At 41.3% G+C, this 19008-nt stretch overlaps 2 protein-coding genes across 2 annotated transcripts in view; both read left to right on the top strand.

Annotated features, from left to right (window-relative positions):
* LOC134572305 (cytochrome P450 2G1-like) overlaps positions 1 to 19008 on the top strand; it is a 131828-nt gene that overhangs the window by 93686 nt on the left and 19134 nt on the right. The window lies entirely within an intron of this gene.
* LOC134573592 (cytochrome P450 2G1-like) overlaps positions 1 to 19008 on the top strand; it is a 46921-nt gene that overhangs the window by 9171 nt on the left and 18742 nt on the right. The window contains exons 5-6 of the mRNA XM_063433377.1: positions 10906 to 11082; positions 16707 to 16736. Of these exons, the coding sequence (XP_063289447.1) occupies positions 10906 to 11082; positions 16707 to 16736 (207 nt within the window). The remainder of the gene's footprint in view (positions 1 to 10905; positions 11083 to 16706; positions 16737 to 19008) is intronic.

Genomic DNA, 19008 nt, shown 5'->3' with positions numbered 1-19008 from the left:
CTTTACTTATTAACCCTTAATAGGGAACACATGGGATGGGTAGCAGCATTGTAACCAGGCTGTGTGATACAAAGTAAATACAAATACAAAAAGAGAAGTCCTGCGCTTAAGCAGCAAGGACTACAACACACATCAGCCCCAATATATAGTAAAAACCAAAGAAAAGAAAATGTTACTTGCGCTTTCTCCTTAATCCCTATGTATATTTAGACAAATGGAGGTCATTTAGTTGCTCCAATGGCCATTGGAGGGATGCCCGCCTGCCAACGTCAAGGCAGACCCCCCTAAGCGGGTCCTAACACTGACCCTTCAGCCTGCTTCCTTGAGCTTCTGGCAAAGATATCTCTGATGAGACAGAAAGGGGTATTTTTTATATACACCCCTTTACTTATTAACCCTTAATAGGGAACACATGGGATGGGTAGCAGCATTGTAACCAGGCTGTGTGATACAAAGTAAATACAAATACAAAAAGAGAAGTCCTGCGCTTAAGCAGCAAGGACTACAACACACATCAGCCCCAATATATAGTAAAAACCAAAGAAAAGAAAATGTTACTTGCGCTTTCTCCTTAATCCCTATGTATATTTAGACAAATGGAGGTCATTTAGTTGCTCCAATGGCCATTGGAGGGATGCCCGCCTGCCAACGTCAAGGCAGACCCCCCTAAGCGGGTCCTAACACTGACCCTTCAGCCTGCTTCCTTGAGCTTCTGGCAAAGATATCTCTGATGAGACAGAAAGGGGTATTTTTTATATACACCCCTTTACTTATTAACCCTTAATAGGGAACACATGGGATGGGTAGCAGCATTGTAACCAGGCTGTGTGATACAAAGTAAATACAAATACAAAAAGAGAAGTCCTGCGCTTAAGCAGCAAGGACTACAACACACATCAGCCCCAATATATAGTAAAAACCAAAGAAAAGAAAATGTTACTTGCGCTTTCTCCTTAATCCCTATGTATATTTAGACAAATGGAGGTCATTTAGTTGCTCCAATGGCCATTGGAGGGATGCCCGCCTGCCAACGTCAAGGCAGACCCCCCTAAGCGGGTCCTAACACTGACCCTTCAGCCTGCTTCCTTGAGCTTCTGGCAAAGATATCTCTGATGAGACAGAAAGGGGTATTTTTTATATACACCCCTTTACTTATTAACCCTTAATAGGGAACACATGGGATGGGTAGCAGCATTGTAACCAGGCTGTGTGATACAAAGTAAATACAAATACAAAAAGAGAAGTCCTGCGCTTAAGCAGCAAGGACTACAACACACATCAGCCCCAATATATAGTAAAAACCAAAGAAAAGAAAATGTTACTTGCGCTTTCTCCTTAATCCCTATGTATATTTAGACAAATGGAGGTCATTTAGTTGCTCCAATGGCCATTGGAGGGATGCCCGCCTGCCAACGTCAAGGCAGACCCCCCTAAGCGGGTCCTAACACTGACCCTTCAGCCTGCTTCCTTGAGCTTCTGGCAAAGATATCTCTGATGAGACAGAAAGGGGTATTTTTTATATACACCCCTTTACTTATTAACCCTTAATAGGGAACACATGGGATGGGTAGCAGCATTGTAACCAGGCTGTGTGATACAAAGTAAATACAAATACAAAAAGAGAAGTCCTGCGCTTAAGCAGCAAGGACTACAACACACATCAGCCCCAATATATAGTAAAAACCAAAGAAAAGAAAATGTTACTTACGCTTTCTCCTTAATCCCTATGTATATTTAGACAAATGGAGGTCATTTAGTTGCTCCAATGGCCATTGGAGGGATGCCCGCCTGCCAACGTCAAGGCAGACCCCCCTAAGTGGGTCCTAACACTGACCCTTCAGCCTGCTTCCTTGAGCTTCTGGCAAAGATATCTCTGATGAGACACCCCTTTACTTATTAACCCTTAATAGGGAACACATGGGATGGGTAGCAGCATTGTAACCAGGCTGTGTGATACAAAGTAAATACAAATACAAAAAGAGAAGTCCTGCGCTTAAGCAGCAAGGACTACAACACACATCAGCCCCAATATATAGTAAAAACCAAAGAAAAGAAAATGTTACTTGCGCTTTCTCCTTAATCCCTATGTATATTTAGACAAATGGAGGTCATTTAGTTGCTCCAATGGCCATTGGAGGGATGCCCGCCTGCCAACGTCAAGGCAGACCCCCCTAAGCGGGTCCTAACACTGACCCTTCAGCCTGCTTCCTTGAGCTTCTGGCAAAGATATCTCTGATGAGACAGAAAGGGGTATTTTTTATATACTCCCCTTTACTTATTAACCCTTAATAGGGAACACATGGGATGGGTAGCAGCATTGTAACCAGGCTGTGTGATACAAAGTAAATACAAATACAAAAAGAGAAGTCCTGCGCTTAAGCAGCAAGGACTACAACACACATCAGCCCCAATATAAAGTAAAAACCAAAGAAAAGAAAATGTTACTTGCACTTTCTCCTTAATCCCTATGTATATTTAGACAAATGGAGGTCATTTAGTTGCTCCAATGGCCATTGGAGGGATGCCCGCCTGCCAACGTCAAGGCAGACCCCCCTAAGCGGGTCCTAACACTGACCCTTCAGCCTGCTTCCTTGAGCTTCTGGCAAAGATATCTCTGATGAGACAGAAAGGGGTATTTTTTATATACACCCCTTTACTTATTAACCCTTAATAGGGAACACATGGGATGGGTAGCAGCATTGTAACCAGGCTGTGTGATACAAAGTAAATACAAATACAAAAAGAGAAGTCCTGCGCTTAAGCAGCAAGGACTACAACACACATCAGCCCCAATATATAGTAAAAACCAAAGAAAAGAAAATGTTACTTGCGCTTTCTCCTTAATCCCTATGTATATTTAGACAAATGGAGGTCATTTAGTTGCTCCAATGGCCATTGGAGGGATGCCCGCCTGCCAACGTCAAGGCAGACCCCCCTAAGCGGGTCCTAACACTGACCCTTCAGCCTGCTTCCTTGAGCTTCTGGCAAAGATATCTCTGATGAGACAGAAAGGGGTATTTTTTATATACACCCCTTTACTTATTAACCCTTAATAGGGAACACATGGGATGGGTAGCAGCATTGTAACCAGGCTGTGTGATACAAAGTAAATACAAATACAAAAAGAGAAGTCCTGCGCTTAAGCAGCAAGGACTACAACACACATCAGCCCCAATATATAGTAAAAACCAAAGAAAAGAAAATGTTACTTGCGCTTTCTCCTTAATCCCTATGTATATTTAGACAAATGGAGGTCATTTAGTTGCTCCAATGGCCATTGGAGGGATGCCCGCCTGCCAACGTCAAGGCAGACCCCCCTAAGCGGGTCCTAACACTGACCCTTCAGCCTGCTTCCTTGAGCTTCTGGCAAAGATATCTCTGATGAGACAGAAAGGGGTATTTTTTATATACACCCCTTTACTTATTAACCCTTAATAGGGAACACATGGGATGGGTAGCAGCATTGTAACCAGGCTGTGTGATACAAAGTAAATACAAATACAAAAAGAGAAGTCCTGCGCTTAAGCAGCAAGGACTACAACACACATCAGCCCCAATATATAGTAAAAACCAAAGAAAAGAAAATGTTACTTGCGCTTTCTCCTTAATCCCTATGTATATTTAGACAAATGGAGGTCATTTAGTTGCTCCAATGGCCATTGGAGGGATGCCCGCCTGCCAACGTCAAGGCAGACCCCCCTAAGCGGGTCCTAACACTGACCCTTCAGCCTGCTTCCTTGAGCTTCTGGCAAAGATATCTCTGATGAGACAGAAAGGGGTATTTTTTATATACACCCCTTTACTTATTAACCCTTAATAGGGAACACATGGGATGGGTAGCAGCATTGTAACCAGGCTGTGTGATACAAAGTAAATACAAATACAAAAAGAGAAGTCCTGCGCTTAAGCAGCAAGGACTACAACACACATCAGCCCCAATATATAGTAAAAACCAAAGAAAAGAAAATGTTACTTGCGCTTTCTCCTTAATCCCTATGTATATTTAGACAAATGGAGGTCATTTAGTTGCTCCAATGGCCATTGGAGGGATGCCCGCCTGCCAACGTCAAGGCAGACCCCCCTAAGTGGGTCCTAACACTGACCCTTCAGCCTGCTTCCTTGAGCTTCTGGCAAAGATATCTCTGATGAGACAGAAAGGGGTATTTTTTTATATACATCCCTTTACTTATTAACCCTTAATAGGGAACACATGGGATGGGTAGCAGCATTGTAACCAGGCTGTGTGATACAAAGTAAATACAAATACAAAAAGAGAAGTCCTGCGCTTAAGCAGCAAGGACTACAACACACATCAGCCCCAATATATAGTAAAAACCAAAGAAAAGAAAATGTTACTTGCGCTTTCTCCTTAATCCCTATGTATATTTAGACAAATGGAGGTCATTTAGTTGCTCCAATGGCCATTGGAGGGATGCCCGCCTGCCAACGTCAAGGCAGACCCCCCTAAGCGGGTCCTAACACTGACCCTTCAGCCTGCTTCCTTGAGCTTCTGGCAAAGATATCTCTGATGAGACAGAAAGGGGTATTTTTTATATACACCCCTTTACTTATTAACCCTTAATAGGGAACACATGGGATGGGTAGCAGCATTGTAACCAGGCTGTGTGATACAAAGTAAATACAAATACAAAAAGAGAAGTCCTGCGCTTAAGCAGCAAGGACTACAACACACATCAGCCCCAATATATAGTAAAAACCAAAGAAAAGAAAATGTTACTTGCGCTTTCTCCTTAATCCCTATGTATATTTAGACAAATGGAGGTCATTTAGTTGCTCCAATGGCCATTGGAGGGATGCCCGCCTGCCAACGTCAAGGCAGACCCCCCTAAGCTGGTCCTAACACTGACCCTTCAGCCTGCTTCCTTGAGCTTCTGGCAAAGATATCTCTGATGAGACAGAAAGGGGTATTTTTTATATACACCCCTTTACTTATTAACCCTTAATAGGGAACACATGGGATGGGTAGCAGCATTGTAACCAGGCTGTGTGATACAAAGTAAATACAAATACAAAAAGAGAAGTCCTGCGCTTAAGCAGCAAGGACTACAACACACATCAGCCCCAATATATAGTAAAAACCAAAGAAAAGAAAATGTTACTTGCGCTTTCTCCTTAATCCCTATGTATATTTAGACAAATGGAGGTCATTTAGTTGCTCCAATGGCCATTGGAGGGATGCCCGCCTGCCAACGTCAAGGCAGACCCCCCTAAGCGGGTCCTAACACTGACCCTTCAGCCTGCTTCCTTGAGCTTCTGGCAAAGATATCTCTGATGAGACAGAAAGGGGTATTTTTTATATACACCCCTTTACTTATATATATAAACCTGTGGCCAGACATTTCCTAGAGAAACAAGATCAACTCTCCTCTTTGAGGTGTGTGGCCATAGACCATGTTCCGGTGGCAGTGAGAGGGGGCAACAGGGGGAAACTCCTCCTACAGAGAGAGACTTTTTGGATACTGGAACTTAACACTTTGTCTCCTAGAGGCTTGAATGAGAAATGTTCATTTATTTCTTTCCTATAAGTCCTGTAATTATGTATATAAATAATTTGAATTCCTAGTCTAATGAAAGTAAAAAAGTTTTTTTTAATGTGTTCTATTATTGTATATAACCTCTGGTTCACTTCACCTACAGCATCTAAAATCCAGAACTCTGTATTGCCCTTATGGTTTTTCTTTAACTTTGCATTTCTTAGTGTCCTTCTTTATGACTTAGTTTCAAATACATTTATGTAGATAATATAGTCTTTCTACATGCTATTCACTCACATACATACCACTTGATATTTAGTATTATATTTTTTGAGATTGATTTTTCACTTTATTAACTTGTAATGTATGAGCACTAGTAATGGCTAAAACTTGGAGTATCACAGAATTAAAATTACTATCTAGCACTATAATATAAAATTCACTACCTAAAGAAATACGTTTATATTTTTCTTTTCATGCCTTAGATTTTTTTTTTTTTTTTTTATTCTTTATTTTGGTTGTGCACGGTATGAACAGACAGCCGGCGTGTGCCACAACAGCGACATCCGGTAGAATAGTTGAACATTGGTGGTACATGTTATGGCATTTGATTTACAGGCACATTTTTAGAATATTTATGTAATCTCTAGAACTGTAGTTTAGGTTCACGTTTGGTTTTGAATACGGTTGCATAATGCACATGTCTGTGGATGTGATAGCAGGCACAGCTATATATATTAATTCAACATTCCACTACTGTGTACAAATTAACAAACATGTTTAAAACAGAGTTTTAACATCACTCTAGCCCAATTACGTCGTGACATAGGTGTTGGAGGTAGCCCCAGCCATGACTTGTCGTCTAACTGTCAGCTGGTCAGTGATGGCCTATGGGCTATACCGATGCACATTTTCATTAGGAGTCTAGGTTTGAGCACCTTTAAACTTAAATGCAGTATGACAGCAGAAAACGGTACAACAGGTAACTAGGCATGCATTTAGTATTATGGCTGGCGGCGCTTCTCTGACATGGATATGTCTATGACTATGCAAAAATGTAAACAGCCTAACGAAGCCTATGCAGTTGAGTTAGCAGTAACTAAATAAAATACATATAAAAGCTGAAGTATGGAGCGCCAAACGGCAGTTAACAGTGCTAGAGGCAGCCTATGATGTGTAGTCATGTTCTATACTCTCTAAGCAGAAAGATGCCCTGCATAAAATCTAGGGTGGGACGCTTAGAGAAACTCGAGTGGGTCAATAGGTATAACATTTGAGAGCAGTTGGTAGAGTCCACACATTGTTAAAGGCAATGCTAATATGCATGAGAGTACAATTGCATTGGGTAAATAACTGCTATGTGATCTGTGGTTAACGAGCTAGTTGCCTGCGGTAAGTATATTGTATGGTTTGCTCCACTGCTGCTACATGGAACGAAAAGTCTCTGCTGCGCATTGCCAGGGCCATACTGTGAGACCTACTGTGCAGTTGGATTTTGCAGTGTCTCTGCTGTAGGGCCTGCAGGGCTGCAGATTGTCTCTGGGTCAGTCCGCCTCGGTCAGCCAACACCAGCTCTGGAGGATAGGCTGTTGGGCCCAGAGCACTGCCGGGTATCTTCCCTCGTTGGTTGTGGATGGGCTCTGTGCCGGTGTAGTTCGCCGGGAAGCATCCCTGTCGCGTTGTGGACTGTGCTGAACTTGTGCTCCGAGGTCTGTATTCCGGTCGAGTGGTGAGGTAAGATAGCGCCAACATATTCTGCAGCGCTTAGAGCTGGTAAACTCAGGACAATGTCCTTGATTTATGTGGCAGCCACATGGGTCCGGCAGGTTGGTTAAGTCTGGCGTGACTTGTGCTGCAGGAGGGAGGACCGCGATCAGCCGACTCCCGACAGTGGAAAGTGTGGAGACCCTGGAAGGTGATATTCGGCACGAGGCGCCCCTTTTTGTGTGCTTTCGGTGGTCCTGTTTGGCAGGGTGCTCGGGGCCTTTCAGTCGGCCTCTGAGGGTGCCGACTCCCCGAGGGGCAGGCGGCATGCTAGGTTGCAGGGGTGCTAGCAGGTGTGGGATTACGGCCTGGGCCTGTGCCCATTATGAGCTGCCGTTGTGGGTGAGCAGCCCAAGAGGGCACTGACCAGGACTCCTTACCGCTTGGCCTCCGCCAACTTGGTGTCTGTGGCTGGATTGCAGGTTTCGCCAGTCGTGCCTGTCATGCCCCCTGTTTCTCCGGTGTGTATTAGGCGCGGCGGCCATTTTGTGTCCCATGCGTTCTCAGGCTGGGCTGATCGGCTGTTGCAATCGGGTCTCGAGGATGTGTAGACCGGGATCACCCCCCCGGTCCATAGGGGGGGGTAACGGGGCCGGTGTCCCCGTGGGTCTGACTCTGAGTGCTGGACAGTGTGCTGCAGGGCGGCGGCCGTCCGCCCCGCTTGCCACCGGGGTAGGCCGCAATGGAGTCAGATCGGCTTTCTCTCCCAGGGGACTGAAGCCTATCAGGCCAGCCTCACCCTGGTTCCAGGATACTCCGCCCGGTGGGGGCCGCCGTTGCCGGTCTGTTTGAAGACGATAATCTTAAGGTTAGTGTATAGTTTCATTTTAGGTTGCAGGAGCTGGTCTTGCATGCGACCAGCCAGCTCGGCGGTCCGGCCCCGCCCCCCCATGCCTTAGATTTTTAAAAGGCTTTATCCTTAATGTATTAGAGATGACATTCAGGGTTAACTATGAAAGGAGTCATACACAGTATGGATTCATTTCAACATAGGTCCAGTCTGAATTTGTTGCCATGACAACGAAAAACAAACCCGCGTCACGGAAAGGGCGGGCCAATCGCCGAAATAGGAGTTTGTCTCCTTGCGGCTTTCATAACCACAGGGGCAGCCGAGAATTGGCTGCCTTAGAACTGTGACGTAGCCATTACAGACGATTGGCAAAGGCTGTTCCCTAACGCGGGAGGGGCATCACCTCACATCCAGTTTTTTTGCTGCTGATTCCGGGTCCAGTATATCCCTAAGTTGGGATTGTTCCACCTGAAGCTCATTGCCCTACAGCAGGTCATTGCTCTAGTAGATGTAAGTAGGTTTACCCTTTTCTTTTTATTGCACACCTACGTACTATACCATTTGGTTTATCCCTTTCCCTTTTATGTGCTGACTACAGCCACCTGAGAGCCTAGTAGTACTGTTCCACACCAAGAAATCCACAGACGGGGATTATTCCGTCCAGGTTCCTAAAATAGAGCTTATATAGCTCTACATAGTGTGAGTGTTTCATTGGCATAATACAATTGTTTGCACTATTACTACAACATGCTGCACTATTTTTATGTCTTTAAATTTTTACTTTAATTTCTACTCTTCTGGATTTCGTTCCTGTTACGTATTTAATTTTTTTTCAATAGTGCTGTTCTTAGTATATATTTTATTCAATTTTTTTTTTTTAAAGTTTATCCAAAAATATTCAATCATTCGGAAAGCTTATAAAACAATAGTAAATCCAGGTCATTATACTTATGATTCTGAGCAGATGTGATCTGGAGGAGTTTTAGTGTCATGGCGTTTTGCAGTCCTCTATTTTGGGGTTTGTAGGAAGGTATTAGTATATTGTGGAGAGCTAGAACCCCTCCCTCCTGTCCCTGCTACAACCGTTCTATGTGCCATTTGCTTCAAGATCCCACAGTCTAGTCTTTAGGCTGCTTTTAGAAGTGGTCATGGTGGTGGGAGCTGTTTCAGTTTGAAATCAGAGAAATATGCAATTTTGTGCTGGGGATTAGTTGCCTCCCCAGCACATGGGACTTTAGCAGCCAAGGACTTTGTTCTCGCCTCCATAGTGCCAATAATGTGCAACATGTATGTCTATTGTCTGTGCTCACAGCTCACCGGTGACGGACATAAAGAGTGTCTACCAAAACTAATGGGGGTTTATCTTCCCTCCCTCCATCCTTCATTTAAGCCATCCTCACATTTCTATACCCTCAGTTAGGTCTTTTTTTTTTTTTTTTTTTTTAGATATTTCTTCCCTCTCTCCCTTCCCACTCCATCCTTCTACTCACCAGCTCAGAGTGTGTGCATGCATGCATAAAGTCTATGTTTGTCATCCCCTCACTGCTGGGAAATGAGCATGGTGGAATTGCAGAACATATATCAGCATGAGTACCCTTCTCTTAGGGTCATGTGAGTGTGAATGGATGTGGTTGTGGGTATACATGTGTGTCCAACTTGTCTGGTTACAACTACATGTTTGTTCGTCCACCCATTGTAAAGCGCTGCAGAATTTTTGGCGCTATATAAATAATAACATAATAATAATAATAATAATAATAATAATAAATTAGATGCAGCTGAAGACCTCTTTTGCTCAACACTTGTCCCATCTTTTTTGCCAATAATTTTGCATTGATTTTTCTGCTGACACTTAACCCTTTTCTATGTATTTAATTTTCTCTTAATTAAAAAAAAAGACAACCAAAAAAATGTGTGAAACTTCTGCAAGTTTAACTTTTTCATGATCTCAACACCAAAGCATGTGGCATTGTGGTTGAGGATTAGTTCAACAAGAAACATTCTAATCTTTTCCAACCCTACCATTGAATCCAATTGCAGAGTATATATTTTTTCTTCTTTGAAAGATTGTGTTGTAAAAAAATATTGCTGCATTGCTCTCTGAATATCAATAGATAATTTGCTAACTGTTCTAAACATGTCTCTATATTAACTCATGTTAATACATGCTTTATATCAAAGTCAAGAAAATACACAACAGAAATTAATTTCAATCATTCATGTATTCAGTGTCAACTGTGTTTTTAAAAGTGTTTTTTGAAAATGCATTAAAGGGAAACTATAGTACCAGGAAAACACTCATTCATTAATAACCCATTCAGTCACTTACCTGGGTCTAGCGCTGATGTCCTCCGCTTGTGGGGATACCTAACGTGCTTGTGCGGCAATGACCGCACTCGCATTAGAATCTCCCCATAGGAAATGCTTTCCTATGGAGATTCTGGTGACGCTGGAGGTCCTCATGCATAGCGTGAGGATGTCCAGTGTCTTTTAGATGACCAAAAGTCATCTAGGAACCCAGAAGTCCCTCTAATGGCTGTCTGGTAAACAGCCACTAGAGGAAGATTTAATCCTGCAAGGTAATTATTGCAGTTTATAAAAACTGCAATAATTTATAAAATCTGCAATAATTACATTCTCAGGGTTAAGAGTGATTGGAGTTGGCACCCAGACCACTTCAATGGGCTGGAGAAATGTAAGGGGCTGAAGGGGTTTTAAAAAATACTGGTGGAATTTGGCTATCACTTTTCTGAACACTTCGATAAATAACTCCTTAATGATCTACACAACACTGTTATGACTTATGGAAAAAGGGGGAAATTAATGTACTGAATGTAACAATTTACTTTTTACTAGCTCCACGCCATCCTTCCTGGAGTCATGGACTACATTCCGGGTCCTCACCAAAATATTCCCGCGGTTTCCAAAGAGCTAATATCATTTATTCGAGACAGAATTAAAGTCCATGAGAAGACTCTGAATCCTGATGCTCCAAGAGACTTCATTGATGTTTTTCTCATTAAAATGGAAAAGGTATGGACTAATTCATGGTAATGATCAAGGAGTCCACTTGTAGCTTATATTGTACAGGGGGGGGGGGGAAGACGACATGCTCTAGTGCAGAAATTAGGAGATACAGGGCTGGTATCTGGTATTTTTTTTTAAATCTTTATTTTTTACAGTTATGCTAACAATGCCACAATAGCAGTAGTAAGCACTTCAAAAACAAAGTTATATGGCATATGCAGATCAATTGCACATTTTAAAAAATATATAATAAACAAAAAGTAATAGAGATAGGCTTCATAGTCAGGTCTGGTGCTCATGGCTAAACAAGATATAACATAATAGTCTAAAGTGTGATAAGCATGCTTATACTTATACCGAGTAGTCAGTTGATAGAAACACTGGAGAGTACAAGACCACGCTACACAGGCTGACTGCTAAGTTGGTCGTGGAAATAAAGTACAGAGTTATCAGACATTATAAACTAAAAGGCTGGGACACTGCCTGCAAAAAGAACATGTTATGCCAACTCAATGTGTTAGGAACTATCACTACACAGAATAGGCTATCATAGGGCCACTTGCTACAATACTCAATAGATGATTGCAAATGAGCCTGCTGAACAGTATGATAGGGTCCACCTGCCTGGTAAACGCCATGTAGGCAATCATAGCATTTGGCCGCAGTGAAGCAACAAGAATGAGTTATCGCCACTAAAAGTAAGTATAATATGAGGAAAAATAGAAAGAAATGGGATCCATGTTAAAATGGGTGTAAAAGGGAATAAACACCACCTCCGCACTGAACCCATGCACCAGGAGGGCCCTCCAGCAATGCCCAGGGACTTAACCCCTTAACGCCGTTACGGCGTTCTATGCCGTCCCGCATTAAAAGGGCTTTAAAGCCGTTGCGGCGGCATAGAACGCCGTAACGGCTTGCAGCCCCTGGAGGTCCTATGTACTCACCTCCGCCGCAATCCTCTTCTGGAGGCTGCATGACAGCTCAGGCAGCCCTCCCCCTGCAAATGAGGCCCCCGGGGGCCATGTGATCGCTCTTTGAGAGCGATCACATGGCCCCCTATAGCTGGCTGTGGATCTGCCAGCAGGGGGACTGTCTAAAATGTCAGACAGTCCCCCTGCTGGTGGGTAGTGTAAAAAAAAATATTAAACATGTTTAAAAATAAAATAAATGTATTTATATATATATATATATATATATATATATATACACAAAATGATAATTTAGGCACTATATATATATATATATATATATATATATATATATATATATAATGTATATGTGTATATATATAGAAACATAGAAACATAGAAACATAGAATGTGACGGCAGATAAGAACCATTCGGCCCATCTAGTCTGCCCAGTTTTCTAAATACTTTCATTAGTCCCTGGCATTATCTTATAGTTAGGATAGCCTTATGCCTATCCCACGCATGCTTAAACTCCTTTACTGTGTTAACCTCTACCACTTCAGCTGGAAGGCTATTCCATGCATCCACTACCCTCTCAGTAAAGTAATACTTCCTGATATTATTTTTAAACCTTTGTCCTTCTATATATATATTTATATTATATATATCTATATTATATATATAATATATATGTGCAACGTCAAAGTGTATTTTAATACTAATATAAGTACATATATTAGTATTAAAATACACTTAGAATGACGTTACATATATATATAATATGTATATATATAATAGATATATACACATATATTATATATATACACGTATAATTACAATAATAAATAAATAAAATAATAAAATAAATTAAAATATTGAAACAAAATTTTATATAAATTATATATGCATATGTAATTTCATTCTAACTGTATTTTGTTATTAATATATATATATTGGTGACAAAATACACTTAGAATTACATTCTATATATATATATATATATATATATATATATATATATCGATCTATATATAAAATACAAATAACCGCAAATACATATAATTACATAAAAGATTACATTAGCATACACGTAGAATTGAAATACCTATAAATGCATATATATTAAAATTCTACGTGTATATTTAAGCAATCTTTTAACATAATTATGTGATTTGATTACCGTATTTTTCGCTCCATAAGACGCACTTTTTTTTCCCCTCAAAAGTGAAGGGAAATGTCTGTGCGTCTTATGGAGCGAATATGAAGTTTTACTTACTTGTCTTGTAGCGTTTCTCGGCAGCACAGGGCGCACCGCGGTACTGGAACTTGAATTTCATGTTCCGGTTTCCGGCGGGACTGAAAGGAAGTGCGCACTCAGCTCAGTGTGCGCACTTCCTTTCAGTCCCGCTGGAAACCGGAACATGAAATTCAAGTTCTAGTACCGCGGTGCGCCCTGTGCTGCCGAGAAACGCTACAAGGCAGGTAAGTAATTATGGGACAAGGGGAGGGGGACAGTATGGGAGAGAAGAGAAGACTATGGGGAGGGAAGGGGAGGGGGGATGAAGACTATGGGGAGGGGAGGGGGGATGAAGACTATGGGGAGGGGAGGGGAGGGGGGATGAAGACTATGGGGAGGGGGGATGAAGACTATGGGGAGGGGAGGGGAGGGGGATGAAGACTATGGGGAGGGGAGGGGAGAGGGATGAAGACTATGGGGAGGGGAGGGGAGGGGGGATGAAGACTATTGGGAGGGGGGATGAAGACTATGGGGAGGGGAGGGGGGATGAAGACTATGGGGAGGGGAGGGGGGATGAAGACTATGGGGAGGGGAGGGGGGATGAAGACTATGGGGAGGGGAGGGGGCGGGAGAAGACTATGGCGAGGGGGTGGGAGAAGACTATGGGGAGGGGGTGGGAGAAGACTATGGGAGGGGGGACACTATGGGACAGGGGAGAAAAAAAATATTCTGAACAAACTGTCCCATAGTAAGAAACCCTATGGGACAGTTTGTTCAGAATATATTGTTTTCTGGGTTTCTTCCTCTAAAAACTAGGTGCGTCTTATGGTGAGGTGCGTCTTATGGAGCGAAAAATACGGTAATTAAAATTTGATTGACATGCCTGACAACACGGAGAAAGTGCAGAAAATTTAATTTGCAAGCACTATATTTGACCCTGTAACTCTCCAAGACACCATAAAACCTGTATATTGGGTGTACTGTTTTACTCAGGAGACTTTGCTGAACTTAAATATTAGTGTTTCAAACGGGTAAATTGTATTACAATGATTATATTTTAAGTAAAATTTACTTTTTTTGCATTTTTTTACAAACGAATGGCACTTTTATGGACTATATTATTGTTGTAATATGTTTTACTGTTTTAAAACACTAATATTTGTGTTTAGTGAAGTCTCCCGAGAATAACAGTACCCCCCATGTACAGGTTTTATGGTGTTTTTGAAATTTGCCAGATTGGTTATGTTGACTTTGAGAGCGTATGGTAGCCCAGGAATGAGAATTACCCCCATGATGGCATACCATTTGCAAAAGTAGACAACCCGAGGTATTGCAAGTGGGGTATATCCAGTCTTTCTTAGTAGCCACTTTTCTCATTCCTGGCCTAACAACGTCTCAAAGGTAACATTACTAATCTGGCAAATTTCAATTTGAAAATGGAATGTTCTATAGTTGACCCTGTAACTTTCCAAAACACCATAAAACCTGTTAATGGGGAGTACTGTTGTACTCGTGAGACATCGCTGATTACAAACAGTGTTATGACATTCACAGGTAAAATGTCAGACGGAAATACAAATTTAAAAAAAAATCTTATTTTCTCACATTTTTTAAAATTTTATTCATAATTAAGTATGCTCCATATATGAATAGTTAATGATAAATTAAAGCCCTGTTTCTCCTGACCAAAATGAAATATAATAAGTGTGGGTGCACTTAATGTGACAGCGGTGAATTACGGTTGAACAGACGTGCACTATTGACTCCGTCCTGAAGGAAGGTTAAATACCGAACTAGCCTTATAAGGCTACTCCCAGTGAGGAGATAAAGTTACTAAACACCTATGTCTGCAATATACATGTAGGCTTTAATAGTCCTGGCCCTTTAATGCATACAGTGTTAGTAAATCTCCCCTTAGTACCTAAGCACCAGAAAAGGTGCCAAAGGGAGAAAGGTCACTGTCTAAAAGATTACAGAAAAAAATAGTTACGGCGCACTCAAACTTCTAAAAATACGTAACTAAGATGGCTACTATAAAACGCCTATCTAAGAATAAATATGGGGATTTAGTTCCACCATATGGCCATATGATGTTAAGCCCACCACTGCTTCAAAGTACCCCAATGTTGGTGGGTCCTACACTAATTGCAAAATGTGGGAGACAAATTAAATAGTACTGGTGCTAAACACAAGCTACAGTGTATTGAATTAATTTCTTTGTAAGAGCCACAGGTGTGTATAAATAGGAGGAGTTTTATAGTCATGTCACTTTTATTATTTTCTTCATGCAGCACAGATATTATCTGCAAATGTGAGTATACTCATTCAAGCACCAACACGTTAATTGTTTAGTTGTTACATTGTTTTTAATTGCTTTTATCACTCTTTATTGTATACTAACTTTGCTCTTACAAAGAAACTAATTTAATACACTGTAGCTTGTTTTTAACACTAGTACTTGTGACAAACTGCCATTTGCCACTGGGCATTGGAGAGTACTGATTGCCAGCCTCCTGCCCTGCGACTATGGCCCTGGGATGTATTGCCCTTCTAGGAACTGATTTGGGCATACTTGATTCTTATATTGCTGTTTCTGGCCCTTTAATTCCCAGAGAAAGGATTTGTACTTTTAACCCCTTAAGGACCAAACTTCTGGAATAAAAGGGAATCATGACATGTCACACATGTCATGTGTCCTTAAGGGGTTAAACTGGCACTTCGAATGCAGTAGAAGTGCCGAAGTCGTCAAAGTGGCCGCCATTCGAATACTGAACACGTGGCGGCGGCCATTTTAACTTATTCGAACGTGGTCAGCGGTGTGTGCAGCCAAATCTATGGAACTGTTTTCAGCTACCCAATTGCACGAACACCGCTGACCCGTACCTTCCACTCTACTTCGACACTGTGTCTGGAGAGTAAGTCCTGTTTGAAGATTCGAACGCTCGTTCGAATGGGACTTAGTCATTTTCTCAGTGTAAAATAGACCGACCGCACAGCCAAAATCCATGGAACTGTTTTGGGCATGAAAATGTGCTTGCGGTCGGTCAAAAGTGACTTATATCCATCTCCCGAACGGCTGAACGGATTCAAATGATTTTTGGATATGTTTGTATTTGAAATGTGCTGATTAATAATATGTGACTATTTATTAATATTGGATGTATCGTTTTAGAGTTATGAAAGTTGGGTAAAAAGTATGTTTTAAACTGTACGGATAATTGGGTTACCTCTCAGGCTAAGGGGAGGAGATGTGTGGGATGTAACCATTGTTTGATTGGCTAATGTATAATTGTCTGTGGGCGTCTCCCTTGCATGTGAGAATTAAACCAGAGTTCTTCTTGACCCTCAACACGTAGTTTTGTCTCGTGAATGGAGGGGACAACTATACTCACACTGGGGATTGCTATGCTCTGCATACTCCCTTGAGCCTTAATCACTCAGCTCTTTTAAGAGCTGTTCCTGTTATGCTCTCCTTGGAGGAGAGGTCTTCCCCACACAGTCCTGGATGCTGGAGGTTCATACAGGGTGGAAGGAAGAGGTCTTTCCCACATGGTCCTGGAGGACAGAAGCTGATCCAGGGTGGAAGGAAGACGGCGAGACTCCAGTCAAGCTATGGCAGTTGCGGAGTCTGCAGTGGTTGTGGTGTCCGGTGCAGTGCTCATGGTCCTCGGCGCAAGCTAGGAAGAGTCCTTCAACTGAGGTACCCAGTCGGGGTGCCAGGTGATCCGTTACAGTGCTATTTAATTTGTCTCCCACATTTTGTAATTAGCGTAGGACCCACTGACATTGGGGTACTTTGAAGCAGTGGTGGGCTTAACATCATATTCCCATATGGTGGAACTAAATCCCCATATTTATTCTTAGATAGGCATTTTATAGTAGCCTTCTTAGTTATGTATTTTTAGAAGTCTGAGTGCGCCGTAACTATTTTTTTCTGTATGAATTTTTGTCACTGCGGCAGAACCTTTCTTGCATAATGCATCTCTCGGGTGTGCCCCCAATCTCTTCACTGTCTAAAAGATTGGCAGCCCTAATAATCAAAAGTAGACAGACTGACAAAGTCAAATAAAATAAAGAAAGCCTCTCTCCTTGTGAGACTTACTAGATAGGCATAGAAAAAAAGATGTAAATCATAAATCATTACAAACTCCCATGCCTAAGTAAGTGAGGAGATACAATTGCTAAACACCTAAGTCTGCAATATATACATATGCTCTATTAGTCCTGGCCTTTTAATGCATAGGGTGTTAGTAGATCTTCCCTTAATTCCTGAGCACCTGTAAAAATGCTAAAGGTAGAAAGGTTACTGCCTAGAGGATCAGCAGCGCTAAAATCAAAAGTAGGACAGATAAAGTAAAGTAGAGAAAGACTCTCTCCCTGTTAAACTTACTAAATAGGCATAGAAGGAAAAAAATTTAAAGGAAATCCTTAATTCATAACAAAAACATGTATTACACAGTGCAGTGAAGTGTCCATGTGTGTGCAAGTTAAAATTGACCTATAGAAAATAACCTGACGCGTGTTTCGGTGCTGTATATATGCACCTTGGTCAGAGGCGCATGAGGGAAAGAAACGTGTAGGACCTCACTAATTTTATTATATTTTATTTATTACTTTATACCAATTAAATCTTTGTTATACTACCTACCAATCATGTTCCTGATACCTGCTCGAGTGAATGGAATACTAAGAGGAGTTCCGTATCCAACACCCACATAGGGGAGGATTTGTGATATGCGCATACTTCATTGATGTCTGTGAAAGCAATCATTACAGCAGTGAAATAACTCTGATGGAGCACTATGTCCGGTTCATGTTTATTAATTTTTTAGGTATACGACTGTATCCCACTTGTTTTTGATATTTCTATAGAACGGTTCAGGTATTTAGGTGTTGATCTGCAGTGGAACCAAGATAATTTCTGCGTCACTTTTGGGCAATTTAGTCACAAGTTCAGGTTTGGAGAATCGAAGCTATAGGAAAATGTGTCCAGACATGTTCAGTGTCAATACACCCTGCCCCCCATAAAGAAATGTTTTTGATCTTGCTGCCAGTCCTTGCTGCCTCAGAGTGCCCCGTAAAATCGAGGAGACCAAGTGAATACCAAATTCACCTAATCTCAGCACTATCCTTGATTATGGGAAGGAGTTTATGGCATATCAGAAAGAGTTCTATGGAGTAGAAGCAGGAGTTTTATAAAGTTATAGGAGAAATTAAAGGAGTAGTTATATAGATTAATGGGTTACTAATAAAGAATTATAAAAATACATTTGAATATTTTCAGTAGTTTCATATTAAACAGTAGGGTTATGGTTTGGGGGTGATATTTTGTAGGCCTCATAGGTATGAATAACTTGGAAGTATATTAAATGTCATTCAATATTTTATTTCTTTGAGATCATGGGGTAAATTCAAATTTCATGTTAGAACTTACTGACATTTTAACAATTGCCGATGAGCAGTTAATATCAATATAATCACAATTCAACGATAATTTCTGACAACACTGTGACAACACAGTGAAAATGAACTGTATACCTTACATTAAACACTCACGTTCCAGAGATCGTAATCTATCCAAAGAAAAAAATATCAACACTTTAATGGAATTGTTGGACACTGCAATAAATACATAAAAAAGTTACTGAAAACACATTTCTAACACTTAAACAATCGCACAAAATAAAATGTATCATGTACGGAATGAATACCACAAACATATTCCCTGATGATATGAGCAAGTAATATTAACAAATAATTATGAATTACTTCAATTACAAGACAAA

Source organism: Pelobates fuscus, chromosome 9, assembly GCF_036172605.1.
Source record: "Pelobates fuscus isolate aPelFus1 chromosome 9, aPelFus1.pri, whole genome shotgun sequence".
Classification (NCBI taxonomy): domain Eukaryota; kingdom Metazoa; phylum Chordata; class Amphibia; order Anura; family Pelobatidae; genus Pelobates; species Pelobates fuscus.
This window is presented reverse-complemented; position numbering and strand designations above follow the sequence as displayed.